Here is a 19,067-nt window from a genome sequence, read left to right as displayed (position 1 = left end):
ACTGCATTTAAAAAAAACAAACAATGGTGAATAGACAGAAAAGAGGGGTAAATGGACAGATGAGTACGTCATAAATATAAGTACAGTAAATGCTCACAATCAATATAAGTGGTCTACATACAGGTGTTTGCTGTAAAATTGTATTTTGCTATATGTTTGAAATTTTTCATAATCCAAATGTGGCAAAGTAAGAGGGAATGGTACTGTTTATCTGGTACAAACTATCATGATCTTTGACAAAATGAAAAACTGCTATATTAAAGTTAAAAAAAGGTACAGTCAAAACTCTTACATAAGGTAGGAGCTGAAATACTGATATTATAGCTATACTTTAGTACAATGAGTAAGACCTACTGACTCAACTTCAAATAGCAAGAAAGAATGAGTGAATATACTATCTTGCATGAAGAAATCATTCTGACATGGTCCTTACCAGCTGTGAATTTTCATCCCTGTAGTTGGCAGCAATGTCTTGATTTTCCATAGCACCTCCTAACAGACCAGTAGAGTATGTCCTCAGTGGCTGATCAGCCTCTCGGGCCCATTTGAAAAGATTCTCAACAATTCCTTCCTTTAGTAAAGGAAATGAAATAGTACAAATCAGGTGGGTAAAGATTTCATAATTCAAGATATAAGCAATGACTTCAGTTTATAAAATAAATTTTAATAAAATATTTCAATATTGCTCATAAGATTACAAAATGTAAGCAAACTAAATGTACTATAGTAGGTGGTTTAAAACAACTGTGCATCTGTGAAACAGTCCTATTTATCCACTAAAACTCAAGCTCAAGATCAACTATCACATAATGTAGCTATTAAGACCCAAAAGGTTCCATAACCAAGCGGAGAGCACTAAAAATTCTATGTGGCTCTTTGAAGTTCACAACGCACAATTAACATTTTCAATGTCTAAGAAGTCCTCCATAAAACAAGTGTTTAAACTCCACATATCCCACTCTTATTTTTTATTATGAAATAAAATACATAAACATGTACAGTCCAAAGAAAATGAAAATCACCTCTGTGATTTACCAATGAGTTTAAGGGCTTCCCTGGTGTCTCAGATGGTAAAGAATCTGCCTGCAATGAGGGAGACCCAGGTTTGATCCCTGGATCGGGAAGATCCCCTGGAGAAGGAAATGGCAACCCACTCCAGTACTCTTGCCTGGAAAATTCCATGGATGGAGGAGCCTGGTAGGCTACAGTCCATGGGGTTGCAGAGTCAGACACGACTGAGAGACTTTACTTTCACTTTCTTTCACCTTCAGAGAGAGAAGCCTCCCATCTGTCCTTCCCTATATCATCAACCTCCTTCCTCTCCAAAGGGTATCTACCTTCCTAAATTTTAATAATTTTCTTGTAGAGCTTTTGTTAAATGTTATAGGCTTTGAACTGTATAAACTGTGTGTGTCATACGTATTTTCCTGCAACTTGTTTCTTTTACTCAACATTATGTTTTTTTTACATTCATCTATGCCGTTATGCTCCAGTACTCTTGCCTGGAAAAACCCATGGACAGAGGAGCCTGGTAGGCTGCAGTCCATGGGGTGGCGAAGAGTTGGACATGACTAAGCAACTTCACTTTCACTTTTAACTTTTATGCACTGGAGAAGGAAATGGCAACCCACTCCAGTGTTCGTGCCTGGAGAATCCCAGGGATGGGGTTGCACAGAGTCAGACACGACTGAAGTGACTTAGCAGTAGCAGTAGCAGTATACTGTTATGTGTAATTGTCACAAACAGTACCCAACATAAGACAGGCTTTACATACAATTTACTTAATCCTTGTATCAACTTTGTATGATTGGGCAAAGTACTATATTTACAGAAGAGAACACTGTCACAATGAGGTTAAGTAACTTACCAAAAGTCACAAAACTAGTAAGTAGCAGAGCTGGGGTCTTATCCCAGGCAGCATACCTCCAAATGCTCTTCACCTCCATGTTCTGCTGCTATTTTGTTCACTTAACTTTTACCTTTTTCTGTGTGCAAATATGTCCCTAGAGTAGACACCTAGGAACAGAACTACTAAGTCACAGGTGTGTATGCTCAACTTTACTAGAGGCAGCCAAACTATTTTTCAAAGTGATCACAACAATTCACATTTCCAACACTGAATAGTCCATTTTTTTAATACATCTTTACTAAAAGTTGACCACTATCAGACTTTTTACTTTTTGTAGTACGGTGGGTATGAAAATTTAATGCTTCATTAATTTTCTCATTTACTAATGAGGTTTAGCATTTTTTTCATGCCTTGTGATCGTTCATACTTCCACCTTCTCTGAAATACCTATGTCTTTTACCAGTGTTTCATGATAAGCACAACTTCTTAATTTTATGTAATCATATATAATAGTATTTTCTTTTAAACTTTGTGCACTTTATATCTTAAAACTCTTCCCTAAGGTCATGGTGTCATTCTCCTATATATTTCTAAGTTTTAAACTTTCTTCAAAAAAGTTATTAACACTCTAAACAATACACTTTGAGAAATTTTGTTTTAAAATACTTACCGATGTGAAAACAAACATATCATCTACTTCTTAAGTGTCTTTCACTCTTCTTTCTGAACAGCACAAAAACTTTAAATACTAACTCCAACTATTCCTTTCCATTACATGTTACCCAGAATTTGTTCCCTCTTTTGTCCCCCCAAAATTGTAGTCATTTCTAGGTTTACAGACATTCTCTGAAGACACTTTCTACTATGGCCTCTACTGATGCTGTGGCAAAACTTGCTGTGAATTTGCAGGAATCTTTTTCACTCTAGTTGCTTTTAAAACCTTTTTGTCTTTGGTGTTCTTTTTTGGGCTTTCTGAATCTGAGTGGTCGTGTCTTTCATTAATTAAGATCCTAGCCTCATCTCTCTGAATACGGCCTTTCTATTCCGTGTGTGTGTGTGTGTGTGTGTGTGTGTGAGAGAGAGAGAGAGAGAGAGAGAGAGAGAGAAAGAGAGAGAATCTGAGTGGTCACGTCTTTCATTTATTTATAAGCTCCTCGCCTTGTCTCCGGAGAAGGCAATGGCACCCCACTCCAGTACTCTTGCCTGGAGAATCCCAGGGACGGGGGAGCCTAGTGGGCTGCCGTCTATGGGATCACACAGAGTCGGACACCATTGAAGTGACTTAGTAGCAGCAGCAGCCTTGTCTCTCTGAACACTATCTTTCTATTCTCTGTGTCTGTATGTGATCTTTGTGCCCTCACGGAACAGCATGTGGGATCATAGTTTCCCAACCAGAGATAAACCTATACTCCCTGCAGTGGAAGCGTGGACTGTTAACCACTGGACCACCAGGGAAGCTCCTTCTATTCTTTTTCTGAAATTCCTTTTAGATACATTCAAAATTTTCTAATTCTAGTCTCCATATCTCAACTTCTTTCATAATTTTCTTCTCTTTTCTAAGCACTTCATTACTGACTATCCTGTCAGATATCCAAGTTCATTAATTCTATCAGTAGCTATGTTGGGACTTTGGTCTATGTCTATTAAAATTTAAAATTCAATAACTGGAATTTTTATTTCCAGTAGTTCCTTGATTCATTGTTCAAATGGCCATTTTTTGCAGTCTTTTTTTTTAACATTCAATAATTTTTTTAACTATTTTAACCATTTTAAGTGTGCAATTCAGTGGGATTAAATACAGTCACAATGTTGTATAACCATTACCACTGTATTTCTAGAATTTCATTATCCCAAACATAAACTCTTTATCCCAGCTTTCAATAATAGATAGAACTGAACAGAAAATCAACAAGGAAACAGAGGAGCTGAACAACACTGAAAACCAATTCAATCTAAAAGACACATAGCAAATACTCTATCCAACAAGAGCAGAATACACATTTTTCTCAAGTACAGGTGGAACATTTCCCAGAATAGACAATATGTTAGGCCACAAAACACATCTTAATAATTTTAAAAGGGCTGACCTCTTACAAAGATTTTTTTTCAATCACAATGGAATGAAATGTGAAATCAATAACCCAAGAGAAAACTGGAAAATTTGTTATGTGGAAATTAACAGTCATCACCAACCAACGGGTCAAATTAGAAATCACAGTGAAAACTTAGTACCTTGAGATGAATGATAATAAAAACACAGCACACCAAAACTGGTGGGATGCTGTCTAAGCAATGCAAAGAGCAAAATTTATAAGTACATAAAGTTAAAAAGAAAAAAAGGTCACAAATTAATAACCTAATTATATACTTCAAGAAACAAGAAAGAGCAAATAAAACCCAAAGATAACAGACATAAAAATAATAATAAAGTTTAGAATGAAGAGAGAAAATACCGAATAGAAAAATATAGAAAATTAATGAAACCAAAAGTTGTTTTTTTGAAAGGATCAAAAAAAAATTGACACAGGGCTTCCCTGGTGGTACAGTGTTAAGAATTCACCTTGCAAAACAATGGACACGGGTTTGATCCCTGGTCCGAGAAGATCCCACATGCCAAAGCGCAACTAAGCCCATGCACCACAACTACTGAAGCGTGTGAGCCCTAGAGCCCAAGCTTTGCAACAAGAGAAGCCACCACAGTGAGAAGCCCGGGTACTGCAACCAAGAGTAGCCCTGACTGGCCACAACTAGAGAAAGCCCAAGGGCAGCAACAAAGACCCAGCACAGCCAAAAATAAACAAGTAAAATTTTTTTTTAATTGACAAACCTTGAGCTAGACTGGCCTCAAGAAAAAAGAAGAGAAGACAAATTACTAGAATCAAAAATAAAAAGGAAGGCATTATTACCAATTTTACAGAAACAAAAAGGATAATAAGGGAACTCACTGGCAGTCCAGTGGTTAGGACTCTGTGCTTTCATGTTTGAGGGTACAGGTTAGGTCCCCGCTCAGGGAACTAAGGTCCTGCAAGACATGTGCTGCACAGTTGAAAAAAAAAGAAGTGAGGGAGGATTTCAGGAGAACACTATAAACAAAAAATTTAGTGACTTAGGTTAAATGGACAAACTTCTAGAAACACAATCTACAAAAACTGACTAATGAAGAAACAGAAAAACTGAACAGACCCATAACCACTAAGGAGGATTAATCTGTCTTCAAACCCACCCCAAATAGAAAAACATAGGACCAGAGGGTCTAACTGGTAAATTCTACCAAACATTTAAGGAATTAATACCAAGCCTTTTAAAACTTTTCCCAAAAAATTGATGAAAAGGGAAAACTTCCCAACTAATTCTATGAAGCCAGCATTACCCTGATACAAAGACAGTGCAAGGAAACTAGATATCCCTTATGACTATTGGTGCAAAAATTCTCAAAAAATACTTGCAAAATGAGTTAAACAGCATTGTAAGAGATTACTGAATATACCACAACCAAGTGAATCTACCCAAACGCGCAAATACGGTTCAAAATGCAAAAATCCATCTATGTAACAGACCGCATTAATTGAATTAGTGTGAATTAATTTTTGTGAATTAGTAGAAAACCACATGACAGTGTCAGCTGATAAGAAAAAATAATTTGACAGAAGTAAAAGCCCTCTCATTAAAAACCACTTCATAGGGTTTCCCTGGTAGTCCGGTGGTTAAGAATCCACTTTGCAATGCAGGAGACACTGGTTCAACCCCTGGTCCAGGAAGACCCCACAAGCCGCAGAGCCCATGTGCCACAACTATCGGGCTCTAGAGCCTGTGAGTTGCAACTACTAAGCCCACGTGCCTAAAGCCCATGCTCCACAACAAGGCAAGTACCTGCGATGAGAAGCCCATGCACCACAACAAAGAGGAGTCGAGGAGTCCCCTGCTCACCTTAACGAGAGAAAGCACATGCAAAGCAACAAAGATCCAGCAAAGCCGAAAAACACACACACACACACACACACATAAACTAGGAACAGAAGGAAATTTCCTCAACACAATTAAGGACAGTTATGGAAAAAAAAACAGAAACAGAGCTAACATTACATGCAACAGTAAATTAAAGACTGACAGACTTTCTCCAAATATTAAGAACAAGACAAGGATGTCTGCTTTCACCACTTCTATTCAACATAGTTGTTGTTATTCAGTCACTAAGTTGTGTCCAACTTGCAACTGGCAAGAAAAAGAAATTAAAGGCATTTATTTTGGAAAGGAAGAAATAAAATTAGCTCTGTTCACAAATGACATGATCTTATACATGAAAAACTCTACAGATTCAACATCCCCCCCAAAAAAACTTGTTAGAACAAATGAATTCCACAAAGTTGCAGAATACAAAATCAATACACAAAAATCAGTTACATTTCTATGCTAGTAATGAAAAATCTTAAAAGGAAACACATCCAATCATTATTTAACTGCTGACTCTTAATCATGGAGGATTATTTGCTGGGATACTTTGTAATTTTTTTGTAAACTCACTTTTCCTGAAAATCATTTTTTCTGTGAGAATCCCTTCTGGCCTGGATTGTGAGAGCTTCCCCGCAAGAGGAGTTTTATATTTGCTTCTGCCAGACAACCAAAGAACATCACTGATCCAGAACAATGTTGTTACTGTTGTTCATTGACTCTGGGGTTGCCAATCATATAACAAAACTTTCAAACATATACCCAAGTAAGGCCCATGCCCAGAATTTGTCAGAGACTACCTGCCCTGCCCCTTAGACTGAAGTCAGAGACTGAGAAATCTGTCATCTTCCCACAGCATAAAGCAGATATTTTTCTTTTCCACTGTTTCAGTGACGGTCCCTTGGGAGTCCCAGTTTTACGTGGAGGTCAAGATCCCAATTCTAACTCCTCACCCAAGATTCTGTCTCTTGTCCTCAATTATCACTTCTGTTTTACAATTCCATCTTCATTTCTGGCACCTAGGGATTTCACTAAGAGTTTTTTTTTTTACAGTTTACCTGGAATTTGCATTTGTGTGCAACAGGAGAGTATATAGGTTACCCTGGTTATTCAGCTTGACAGATCTGGGTAACCCCTTCTATATTAAAACCATTTTTTCCCTCTCTCCTTCTGAAATACCATAGATCATGCTTTTCTTCCTACCTCATGGGATACTGTGAGAATTAAGTGATAGATGCAAATAAAATGCTCGGCACAGGCCTAGCGCTCAATAGATAGTAGCCATCTACCTAACTGACCCCTAATATGATGGAAATTTTCATCATAAAACACCTATTAAAATTTTAGGGTAATCTTAATGTTTCAGAGTATGAAATTTTAGAAATGTTGACCTAAAAGGTACAATTTCTGAGATTTCATTCTCTCCAATTTTATCCTTCTGACCTCAAATAACTTAAGACAACCTCAAAGAAATAAAAATGTTATTTTTATTATTTAAGACAGAACTCTTAAAGAATTAAGTCTGTAAAGGTTCTGATCTGACTGGATTAAAAGCATACACTGACAAACTAAACAGTGTGTGGAAAACCTGGTACATATACATTATAATAGTATTCAGTTCCATAACACTTAATAGAATGAAGAAACTATACAGCCAAATAATTTTAAATAAAATTTAGGAAATCATTTAGGTGGCAGATGTCCTACTCAGCTCACGTTCTAATAAATAGATCAAAAATACACTTACATGTGGAACAATTGTCACCAGAATACCTACGAAACGCTGGCAGAAGACCTCAGACTTCCAAAAGGACAAGCAAATCCCCAAGTAACTGGGTAGGACAAAAGAAAAGAGAGAAAGAAAGGCGGACAGGACCTGTGCACCTGGGATGGAGCTGTGAAAAAGTAAAAGTTTCAAAACTCGGAAGACCCTTCACTGGCAAGGTGATCAGCTGGGACAGAAGGGGAGCTTCAGAGCCTCAGAGGAGAGTGCAGCAACCAGTTTGCATAGGGCAAAGCAGAGAAAGCCCTGCAGAGACAGTCGGTGCCCCCACCTGACCCTCTCCAATCCCAGACGCTTGCCCTTCTGCCGAGGAGGGCAGGGGCTGAGTACTGAGGCGACTAAGGTGTGGTGCACAATAACCAAAGGAGTACGGGAAGAAGCCTGGGCCCACCAGAGAAGCAAGACCTCGTTGTTGGGGGTCCTGTGAGGAAAGGGGTGGGTACTCCATAGAAGTTTCTTTCTCTGCATGTTCTCTCAGGTGGCAAGGCACCAACCTACACAAGCCTCAGAAGTAGGCACGAGCCAGCACTACCACCTCAGACTCCAGAGGCAGGTGTGGATGGCTGGCTAAGGGTCCCAGGACTGAGCTCCAACCAATGCCCCCATCTCCCCAGGAGGCACAGGCAGAGCGCCACCATCAAGGATCCCACAGTCAGGTCATGCACCTGCATGGCTTCTACCAAGGGGATAACAGCCAGCACACACTGAGCAAAGGCTGTAAGAACCCAAACCCAAAACAGCCCTCATGCCAAAAAAAACAGTCAAACCACACAAGCTACTCAGGGGAAACTCCCACAAATAAACAAACCCTCCAAGACTACAGTAGATAATCAGTTCTCCTAAACTCACAGAGTAAGAGAAATATAAAGAACATGAAGAAGCAGACAAACCACTCCCAGTCAAAAGATCAAGAGAATTCCCCTGAAAGAACAAAGAGTAAAACAGTTCAGTCTAACAGACACCAAGTTTAAAAAGAATGTAATGAAAATACTGAAGGAATTAAGAAAAACTATCAATAGAAATGCAGATTACCATAAAAAGGAACTAGAAACTATGAGGAGGAGCCAAGAAAAATTAGAAAATTTACTTGCCAAGGAGAAAGCTGATCACTGAGGAAGGCTTTCTTATCTCTCCTTGCTACTCTTTGGAACTCTGCATTCAAATGGGTGTATCTTTCCTTTTCTCCTTTGCCTTTAGCTTCTCTTCTCAGCTATTTGTAAGGCCTCCCCTCAGACAACCATTTTAACCAAAGAATAGCAAGCCTTCCTCAGTGATCAATGCAAAGAAAGAGAGGAAAACAATAGTATGGGAAAGACTAGAGATCTCTTCAAGAAAATTAGAGATACCAGGGGAACATTTCATGCGAAGATGGGCACAATAAAGGACAGAAACAGTATGGACCTAACAGAAGCAGAAGATATTAAGAGGTATATGAAAAAGATCTTGATGACCCAGATAACCACAATGGTGTGATCACCCACCTAGAGCCAGACATCCGGGAATGCGAAGTTAAGTGGGCCTTAAGAACCATCACTATAAACAAAGCTAGTGGAGGTGATGAAATTCCAGTTGAGCTATTTCAAATCCTAAAAGATGATGCTGTGAAAGGGCCGCACTCAATCCGCCAGCAAATTTGGAAAACTCAGCAGTGGCCGCCGGACTGGAAAAGGTCAGTTTTCATTCCAATCCCAAAGAAAGGCAATGCCAAAGAATGCTCAAACTACCGCACAGTTGTACTCATCTCACACGCTAGCAAAGTAATGCTCAAAATTCTCCAAGCCAGGCTTCAACAATACGTGAACCGTGAACTTCCAGATGTTCAAGCTGGATTTATAAAAGGTAGAGAAACCAGAGATCAAATTGCCAACATTCGCTGGATCATCAAAAAAGCAAGACAGTTCCAGAAAAATATCTACTTCTGTTTTATTGACTATCCCAAAGCCTTTGAACATATGGATCACAACAGATTGTGGAAAATTCTTAAAGACATACGAATACCAGACCACCTTATCTGTCTGCTGAGAAATCTGTATGCAGGTCAAGAAGCAACAGTTAGAACTGGACATGGAACAAGAGTGGTTCCAAATTGGGAAAGGACTATGCCAAGGTTGTATATTGTCACCCTACTTATTTAACTTCTATGCAGAGTATATCATGTGAAATGCCAGGTGGGGGATGAAGCACAAGCTGGAATCAAGATTGCCGGGAGAAATATCAATAATGTCAGATACACATATGACACCACCCTTACGGCAGAAAGCAAAGAACTTAAGTGCCTCTTGATGAAAGCTAAAGAGGAGAGTGAAAAAGTTGGCTTAAAACTCAACATTCAGAAAACTAAGATCATGGCATCCGGTCCCATCACTTCATGGCAAATAAGATGGGGAAACAATGGAAACAGTGACAGACTGTCCTACAGGCAAAGCTATGTTTTTTTCCAACAGTCATGTATGGATGTGAGAGTTGGACTATAAAGAAAGCTGAGTGCCAAAAAACTGATGCTTTTGAACTGTGGTGTTGGAGAAGACTCTTGAGAATCCCTTGAACTGCAGGGAGATTAAACCAGTCAATCCTAAAGGAAATCAGACCTGAATATTCATTGGAAGGACTGATGCTGAAGCTGAAACTCCAATATTTTGGCCACCTGATGTGAAGAACTGACTCACTGGAAAAGACCCTGATGCTGGCAGATTGAAAGCAGGAGGAGAAGGGGAAGACAGAGGATGAGATGGTTGGATGGCATCACCGACTCGATGGACATGAGTTTGAACAAGCTCTGGGAGTTGGTGAAGAACAGGGAAGCCTGCTGTGCTGCAGTCATGGGGTCGCAAGAGTCAGACACAACTGAGCGACTGAACTGAAGGAGAAAGCTGAGCTCAAGGTAATGAATAGCAGAATGAATAATGCAAAAGGAAGAATAAGTGATCTGAAAGAATAATGGAAATTACACAAAAGAGTAGACAGAAAATGTTTTTAAAAGTGAAAGCAACATAAGAGACCTATGGGATAATATAAACCAAATCTATGCATAATAGGTTTCATTCTAGAACGAAAAGAGAAAAGGGGACTGAAAGTGTATTTAAAGAAATTATAGCTGAAAAACTCCCAAATCTAAAGAACATCTGAGAAGCACAGATGGTCCCAAACAAGATGAACCCATACCTAATGAGCCCACACCTACAGTAAGACACATGAAAACAAAAACAGCAAAAGTGAAGACAGAGGAGTCTAAAAACGGCAAGAAAAAAGCAAGGCGTTAATTACAGGGAAACCCCTAGAGACACTGCAGGCCATAAGAGAGTGGCAAAATATACTCATAGCCTTGAAAAGAAAAAATCTGCAACCTAGAATATTCCATTAAGCAAAATTATCATTTAGAACAGGATGAAAAACAGTTTATCAGGCAAGCAAGAAGTAAAAGAACACCGCAATACTAAGCCTATTATCATATAAAAGAAATATGAAAAGGTCTTCTCTATAAGGAAAGAAGCAAGAAGATATAGAAAGATCACAATTGGAAAGTCAATCACTTAAATTAGCCAGTATACAGATCAAAAAGAAAAAAAAAATCCTATTTGAGAAAGATGATAAACAGAGGAACAGCAAAAGGATAAAGATGAAGATATTTTTAAAAAGACATCAAAATCATAAAATATGGGGAAGGAGAATCAGGAATAAATTTTTTTTTTTTTTTTTTTTTTAGAATGTGGTCAGGCCTGTATGACTATCAGTCTAAACGAAGCAAATAAGAAAGGGTTAACATGTATGAAAAGCAGGACAACCACAAATCAAAAATATACAATAGATTCACAAAAACCAAAAAGAAGAGAACATAAGCATAAAAGGAAACAAAACAAGAAAGAAAAAAGAAAATGGAACAAAGAATCAATTGGAAAACAAGGTTTAAAATGGCAATAACTATATATGTATCACTAATTACCTAAATGTCAATGAAGTGACTGCTCCAATCAAAAGACATTGAGTAACAGACTGGATAAAAAAGTAAGAGCTTTGCTGCCTGAAAGAGACTCCCCTCAGGGCAAAGGACACACACAGGCTGAGAGTGAGAGGACTGAGAGACGGTTTTGGGCACACAGAAATGCAAGAAAGGGGGAGTCAGTATTCGCATCAGACAAAACAGACTTAAAGGCAAAGGCCATAAAGCAGGACACTATATAATGGTAAAAGGATCAATACAAGAAGATTTTACATTCCTCAACATATACGCACCTAATATGCGTGTGTGCTTAGTCACTTCAGTTGTGTCCAACTCTCTGCGACCCTATGGACCATGGCCTGCCAGGCTCCTCTGTCCATGGGGTTCTCCAGGCAAGAATACTGGAGTGGGTTGCCATTTCCTTCTCCATGCACCTAACATAGGAGAGCAGCCAAATACATAAAACAAATACCAACAGATATAAAGGGAGAAATTAATGGGAATACAATAGGAGACTTAAACACACCACATACATCAATGAACAGATCCTCTAGACAGAAAATCAAGAAGGCAACAGAGATCAAAAATGATATAATAGAAGAGTTAGACTTAATTGATATATTTCAGGACATTACATCCAAAAACACCCAGATCACATTGTTTTCAAGTTCACATGGAACCCTCTCTAGGACTGACCACATACTAGGGCAGAAAATCTCAACATTAAAAGAAACTATTTCAAGCATCTTCTCTGATCACAATGGCATGAAACTATTAATAGAAATCCAAAGGAAAAAAAATGAGAAAATATTAACAGAAATTCACCATGAGAGGAGAAATGAGAAATAAACAATTGCATGGAGAGCAAACTCCGTGCGACTAAAAAGCCAAAAGGTCAAAAAGGAAATGAGAAAAATAACCTTGAAAAACACAACAATGAAAACACAACCATACAAAATGTATAGCATGCAACAATTCTTAAAGAGACCTTCATAGTGATACAGGCCCTTCTCAGTTTAAAAACAAGAAAAATCTCAAATAAATGACCTATCACCTGCAAGAATCAGAAAAACAAAATCCAAAGTCACCAGAAGGAAGGAAATAAAGATCAGAGAGTAAATGAATAAAATAGAGGTTTAAAAAACAGGGAATTCACTGGCAGCCCAGTGGATAGGACAACACACTTTTACAGGGCCTGGGCTGATCCCTAGTTGGGGAACTAAGATCCCACAACCAGCACAGTGCAACCAAACAAAAACAAAACAAAAAGAGAAACCAAGAGCTGGTTCTTTGAAAGGGTTAAAAAAAAAAAATGGAAAAACCTCTGGCCACATTCACCAAGAAGAGACAGAACACAAATAAAATAAAAAATGAAAAAGGAGAAATCTCAACCCATACTGCAAGAATACAAAACAACTAAGAGAATTCTATGAATAATTACATGCTCATAATTTGATTTGACAACCTAGAATAGATAACTTTCTAGAAACTATACAGCCTACCAAAACTGAATCAAGAATAAATAATTTGAGCCAACTGATCACTAGAAGTGAAACAGAATCTGTTATTAAAAAGAAAAAAAAAAAAAAAAAAATCCCTACAAAGAAAAGTCCAGGCCCAGGTGGCATCAAAGGTAGACTGTATCAAACATAAAAGAACTTATACCAATCCTTCTCAAATTCTTCCAAAAGACTGAAGAGGAGGGGAGGCTCCCAAAGACATTTTAAGAAGCCACCATCACCCTGAGCGCAAACACTGAAAAAAAAGATATCACAAAAGAAAATCACATGCCAATCTTTGATGAACGTAATTGAGAAAAATCTCAACAAAATAGCAACTGAATCCAACAACACATGAAAGATAACACACCATGACCAAGTGGGATGCATCCCACATTCACAAGAAGGGTTCAACATATGCAAAGTAATCAATGTAATACACCACATAAACAAAAGGAAAGTAAAAAAAAACCACATGATTATCTCAATAGATGCAGAAAAGGCATTTGACAAAATTCAACATTCATTCATGATAAAAACTTTAATCAACATTAAGTATAGAGGAACAAATCTCAACATAATAAAAGCGATTTCTGACAAACCCATTGTCAACATAATGCTCAATGGTGAAAACCTGAAAGCATTCCCACTAAAATCTGGAACAAGACAAAAAATGCCCATTCTTACCACTTCTATTCAACATAGTATTAGAAGTCCTAGCCTCATCAATCAGACAAAGAAATAAAAGGTATCCAAATTGGAAGGGAAGAGGTAAAGCTGTGGATATATGCAGATGACATGATACAATATACAGAAAATCCTAAGGACTTGACGCAAAAATTACCAGATCTTATAAATGAATACAGCAAAGTAGCAGAGTAGGAGATTAACATGCAGAAATCAGTTGTGTAAATTTCTTCACACTACCAATAAAATATCAGAAAGGGAATGTAAAAAAAAAAAAATAGCTTCTTTTAGGATCACACTAAAAAGAAAAAACAACCTAGGAATAAGCCTGATCACAGAAGTGAAAGACTGAGAATGATAAAACATTAATAAAGGAAATTAGGAGAAATCAAAGAAATGGAAAGATACCCTATGCTCTTGGGTTGGAAGAATTAATACTATTAAAATGGCAATACACCCAAAGCAATCTACATGTTGAATGAATCCCTATCAAATTACCCATGACATTTTTTGCAGAACTAGAATAAATAATCCAGAAATTCATATGGAACCATAAAAGACCCAGAATTACCAAAGGAATCCTTGGGGGAATGGGGAATCAAGAAACATAACTATCCCAGAGTTCACACAACACTACAAAGCTACAGTAATCAAAACAATGTGGTATTGGTACAAAAAGAGATAACCACATCAATGGAACAGAACAGAGCCCAGAAATAAACCCACACACAAAGATTGGTCAACCGATCTTCGACCAAGGAGGTAAGAACATAAAATGGGAAAAAGTCTCTTCGGCAAGTGGTACGGGAAAGGCTGGAGTCATAAATCAATGAAGTTAGGACACAGCCACACATCATGCACAAAAATAAACTCAAAACAGCTAAGACTTAAATGTAATTCAGGACACCATAAAACTTCTAGAAGAGAACATAGGCAAAACATTCTCTGACATAAACTGTACCAATGTTTTCTTAATCTACCAAGGCTTCCTGGTGGCAAAAAATGGTAAAGAATTTGCCTGCAATGCAGGAGACCCAGGTTCAATCCTTAAATTGGGAATATTCCCTAGAAGAGAAAATGGCAACCCACTCGAGTATTCCTGCCTGGAGAATGCCACGGACAGAGGAGCCTGGAGAGCTGCAGTCCATGGGGTCACAAAGAGTTCAACACAACTGAGCAGCTAACATTTTCACTTTCACCAAGGTAACAAAAATAAAACCAAAAATAGACAAATGAGACCAAATCAGGCTTAAAAGCTTTTGCCCAGCAAAGTAAACCATAAAAAATAAAGAATGAATAGAAAAACTACAGAAATATTTGCAATGATGCAACCAACAAGGAATTTATCTCCAAAATATACAAACAGTTCACACAACTCAACAATAAAAGACAAGTCAATTAAAAGCAAAAAAATGGGCAGATCTTAACAGACATTTCTCCAAAGAAGACACACAGACAGCCAGTAGGCACATGAAAAGATGCTCAACATCACTATTAGAGAAATCAGAACTACAAGGAGGTACCATCTCACACCAGAGATGTGTGAATGGCCATCATTAAAAAGTCTACAAACAGGACTTCCCTTGTGATACAGTGGATGGGAATCCACCTCACAATGCAGGGGACACCAGTTCAATCCCTGGTCCAGGAAGATCCCACATGCACCACAACTGCTGAGCCCCTGAGCCATAGTTACTGCAGCCCATGCCCCCCAGAGCCTGCAACAGGAGACGCAAAACCACCATGAGAAGCCTGTGCACCACAGCTAGAGAGTAGCCCCCACTCTCCACACCTAGAAAAAGCCTGTATACAGCAAAGAAGAGCCAGCACAACCAAAAATAAATAAGTAAATATTTTGTTTAAAAGTCTACAAATAACAAATGTCAGAGAGGGTGTGGAGAAAACAGAACCCTCCTACACTGTTGGTGGGAATACAAATTGATGCAGCCATTACAGAAAACAGTATGGAGGCTCTTCAAAACACTAAAAATAGAGTTAACAGGATCCAGCAATCCCATTCCTGGGTATATACCCAGACAAAAAGACATATGCATCCCTGTTCAGAGCAGAACTATGCACAACAGCCAAGACACAGAAGCAACGTAAGTGCCCATCAACAGATAAATGGATGAAGAAGGTATGCTTCTGTTACAACGGAACACTACTCAGCCATAAAGAACAACAAAGTAATGCCATCTGCAGCAACATGGATACAATTAGAGACTTTCACACTAAATGAAGTCAGACAGAGAAAGACAAATACCATATGAGATATAACTTAATTGTCATATCTAAAATATGGCACACAAATCCAGGGAATCTGGCCTTGATGGCCAGTGGGATTTGGTTATAGGACTTCTATAGACAGGGGGAAACAGACTTTAGTCTTGGAGGGCACAAACAAAATACAGCACACACCAAGATCCAGAGGAATGGAGCAGTGACAAGAGACTGAACCAAAACTACCTGTGAGTGCTGGAAGGTCATCTGTGGAGACGTGGGTCAGCAGTATGTATAATTACACGTAGTAATTAAGCCGACAAAAATTATATACTAAGAAGAACTGATGCTTTTGAACTGTGGTGTTGGAGAAGACTCTTGACAGTCCCTTGGACTGCAAGGAGATGCAACCAGTCCATCCTAAAGGAAATCAGTCCTGGGTGTTCATAGGAAGGACTGATGTTGAAGCTGAAACTCCAATACTTTGGCCACCTGATGTGAAGAGCTGGCTCATGTGAAAAGACCCTGATGCTGGGAAAGACTGAAGGCAGGAGAAGGGGATGACAGAGGATGAGATGGTTAGATGACATCACTGACTCAATGGACATGAGTTTGGGTGAACTCCGGGAGTTGGTGATGGACAGGGAGGCCTGACCTGCAGCGGTTCACTGGGTCGCAGAGTCAGATACGACTGAGTGACTGAACTGGAACTGGAATATATTAAAAGCGATGGGAAAAAGGACAAAAAAATATACAAGGGAAATCCCATTGGGCTATCAGCTGACTTCTCAACAGAAACTCTACAAGCCAAAAGGGAATGGCACAATATATTTAAATGACAAAAAGGGAAGAAGCTATACCAAGAATATTCTACCCAGCAAGACTCTCATTCAAATTTGATGGAGAAATCAAAAGCTTTCCAGACAAGCAAAAGTTAACAGAATTCAGCGCCACCAAATCAGATTTACAATAAATGCTAAAGGCAAGAAACACAAGAGAAGGAAAACACCTACAGAAAACAAACCCAAAACAATTAAGAAAACAGTAATAGGGTCATACATATGGATTACCATAAATGTAAATGAATTAAATAAAACAACCAAAAAACACAGACTGGCTGGATGGATGAAAACATGTGCATGTACGTACTTCCACTTACCACATTACTGAGCTTGACCCCTGCAAACTATGTAGTTATTTTATATTGTTAACTTAATCATGTTCCCATTATTGCTTGCAACTGTAATTGTTTTATTTTTTTCTGGCTACTGATTGTGAAAACTGATAAATACCTTTTACTTCTGTGATTAATTATTATTTATACCATTGTGTCGTAAGTGGTCAACAGAAAAATAATAGAACTCTGTATCAAAGGTACAATAGAAAAAAAAATGTAATCATTTCTTAAAAATCGATAGATGCATATCAGAGTTATCTTCATATTTTTTAAACAATACAAATGCCCAGGTATTGCTTTTTTTCCTCCAGAGATCCAGATATGTTTCTAATAAGCAGTCATGGGGAACACATGTACACCTATAGCAGATTCAAGTCAATGTATGGCAAAACCAATACAATGTTGTAAAGTAAAAAAGAATAAATAAAAATTAAAAAAATAAAATAAAAACTGGACTATATGATGATCTTTTACTTTTACCTAGTTTGTTTCACTTTTTCTATTTCATATTTAGTGCTCCCATTTCATTTAGTTTGTTTTCCAATTTCTCTCATCTCTTTTTTTTAATGTTCTTTCTCAAGTCTTTATCAAGAAAAGCTTTCCAATATTTATATGTTTTAGAAAACTTACAAATTTTTGCCTAAAAAATTCATGACATTCTGATTCCACTTAAAATTAACAGACTTAGCATTTAGTTTGACTTAGTATTAATAGAATGCAAGCTTTCTAATTAAAAAACAGATATGCTCTTTAATCCATTTTGAGTTTATTTTTGTGTATGGTGTTAGAAAATGTTCTAGTTTCATTCTTTTACAGGTGGTTGACCAGTTTTCCCAGCACCACTTGTTAAAGAGGTTGTCTTTTTTCCATTGTATATCCTTGCTTCCTTTGTCGAAGATAAGGTGACCATAGGTTCGTGGATTTATCTCTGGGCTTTCTATTCTGTTCCATTGATCTATATTTCTGTCTTTGTGCCAGTACCACACTGTCTTGATGACTGTGGCTTTGTAGTATAGTCTGAAGTCAGGCAGGTTGATTCCTCCAGTTCCATTCTTCCTTCTCAGGATTACTTTGGCTATTCGAGGTTTTTTGTATTTCCTTACAAATTGTGAAATTATTTGTTCTAAACTCAAAATGGATTAAAGATCTAAATGTAAGACCAGAAACTATAAAACTCCTAGAGGAGAACATAGGCAAAACACTCCCTGACATAAATCACAGCAGGATCCTCTATGACCCACATCCCAGAATTTTAGAAGTAAAAGCAAAAATAAACAAATGGGACCTAATGAAACTTAAAAGCTTTTGCACAACAAAGGAAACTATAAGCAAGGTGAAAAGACAGCCCTCAGATTGGGAGAAAATAATAGCAAACAAAGCAACAGACAAAGGATCAATCTCAAAAATATACAAGCAACTCCTGCAGCTCAATTCCAAAAAAATAAAAGACCCAATCAAACAGTGGGCCAAAGAACTAAACAGACATTTCTCCAAGGAAGACATACAGATGGCTAACACACACATGAAAAGATGCTCAACATCACTCATTATCAGAGAAATGCAAATCAAAACCACAATGAGGTACCATTACACGCCAGTCAGGATGGCTGCTATCCAAAAGTCTACAAGCAATAAATGCTGGAGAGGGTGTGGAGAAAAGGGAACCCTCTTACACTGTTGGTGGGAATGCAAATTAGTACAGCCACTATGGAAAACAGTGTGGAGATTTCTTAAAAAGCTGGAAATAGAACTGCCATATGACCCAGCAATCCCACTTCTGGGCATACACACCGAGGAAACCAGATCTGAAAGAGACACGTGCACCCCAATGTTCATCGCAGCACTGTTTATAATAGCCAGGACATGGAAGCAACCTAGATGCCCATCAGCAGACGAATGGATGAGGAAGCTGTGGTACATACACACCATGGAATATTACTCAGCCATTAAAAAGAATTCATTTGAAT

At 38.1% G+C, this 19,067-nt stretch overlaps 1 protein-coding gene across 9 annotated transcripts in view; it reads right to left on the bottom strand.

Moving 5' to 3' along the window:
- Positions 1-19,067, bottom strand: part of DCAF1 (DDB1 and CUL4 associated factor 1) — a 101,038-nt gene that overhangs the window by 44,367 nt on the left and 37,604 nt on the right. For all 9 annotated transcript variants that reach the window (XM_020876070.2, XM_070456009.1, XM_020876079.2 and 6 more), the window contains one exon: positions 434-571. In XM_020876070.2, coding sequence (XP_020731729.1) covers positions 434-571 — 138 coding nt within the window. The remainder of the gene's footprint in view (positions 1-433; positions 572-19,067) is intronic.

Source organism: Odocoileus virginianus, chromosome 26 (genome assembly GCF_023699985.2).
Source record: "Odocoileus virginianus isolate 20LAN1187 ecotype Illinois chromosome 26, Ovbor_1.2, whole genome shotgun sequence".
Taxonomy (NCBI): Eukaryota; Metazoa; Chordata; class Mammalia; order Artiodactyla; family Cervidae; genus Odocoileus; species Odocoileus virginianus.
This window is presented reverse-complemented; position numbering and strand designations above follow the sequence as displayed.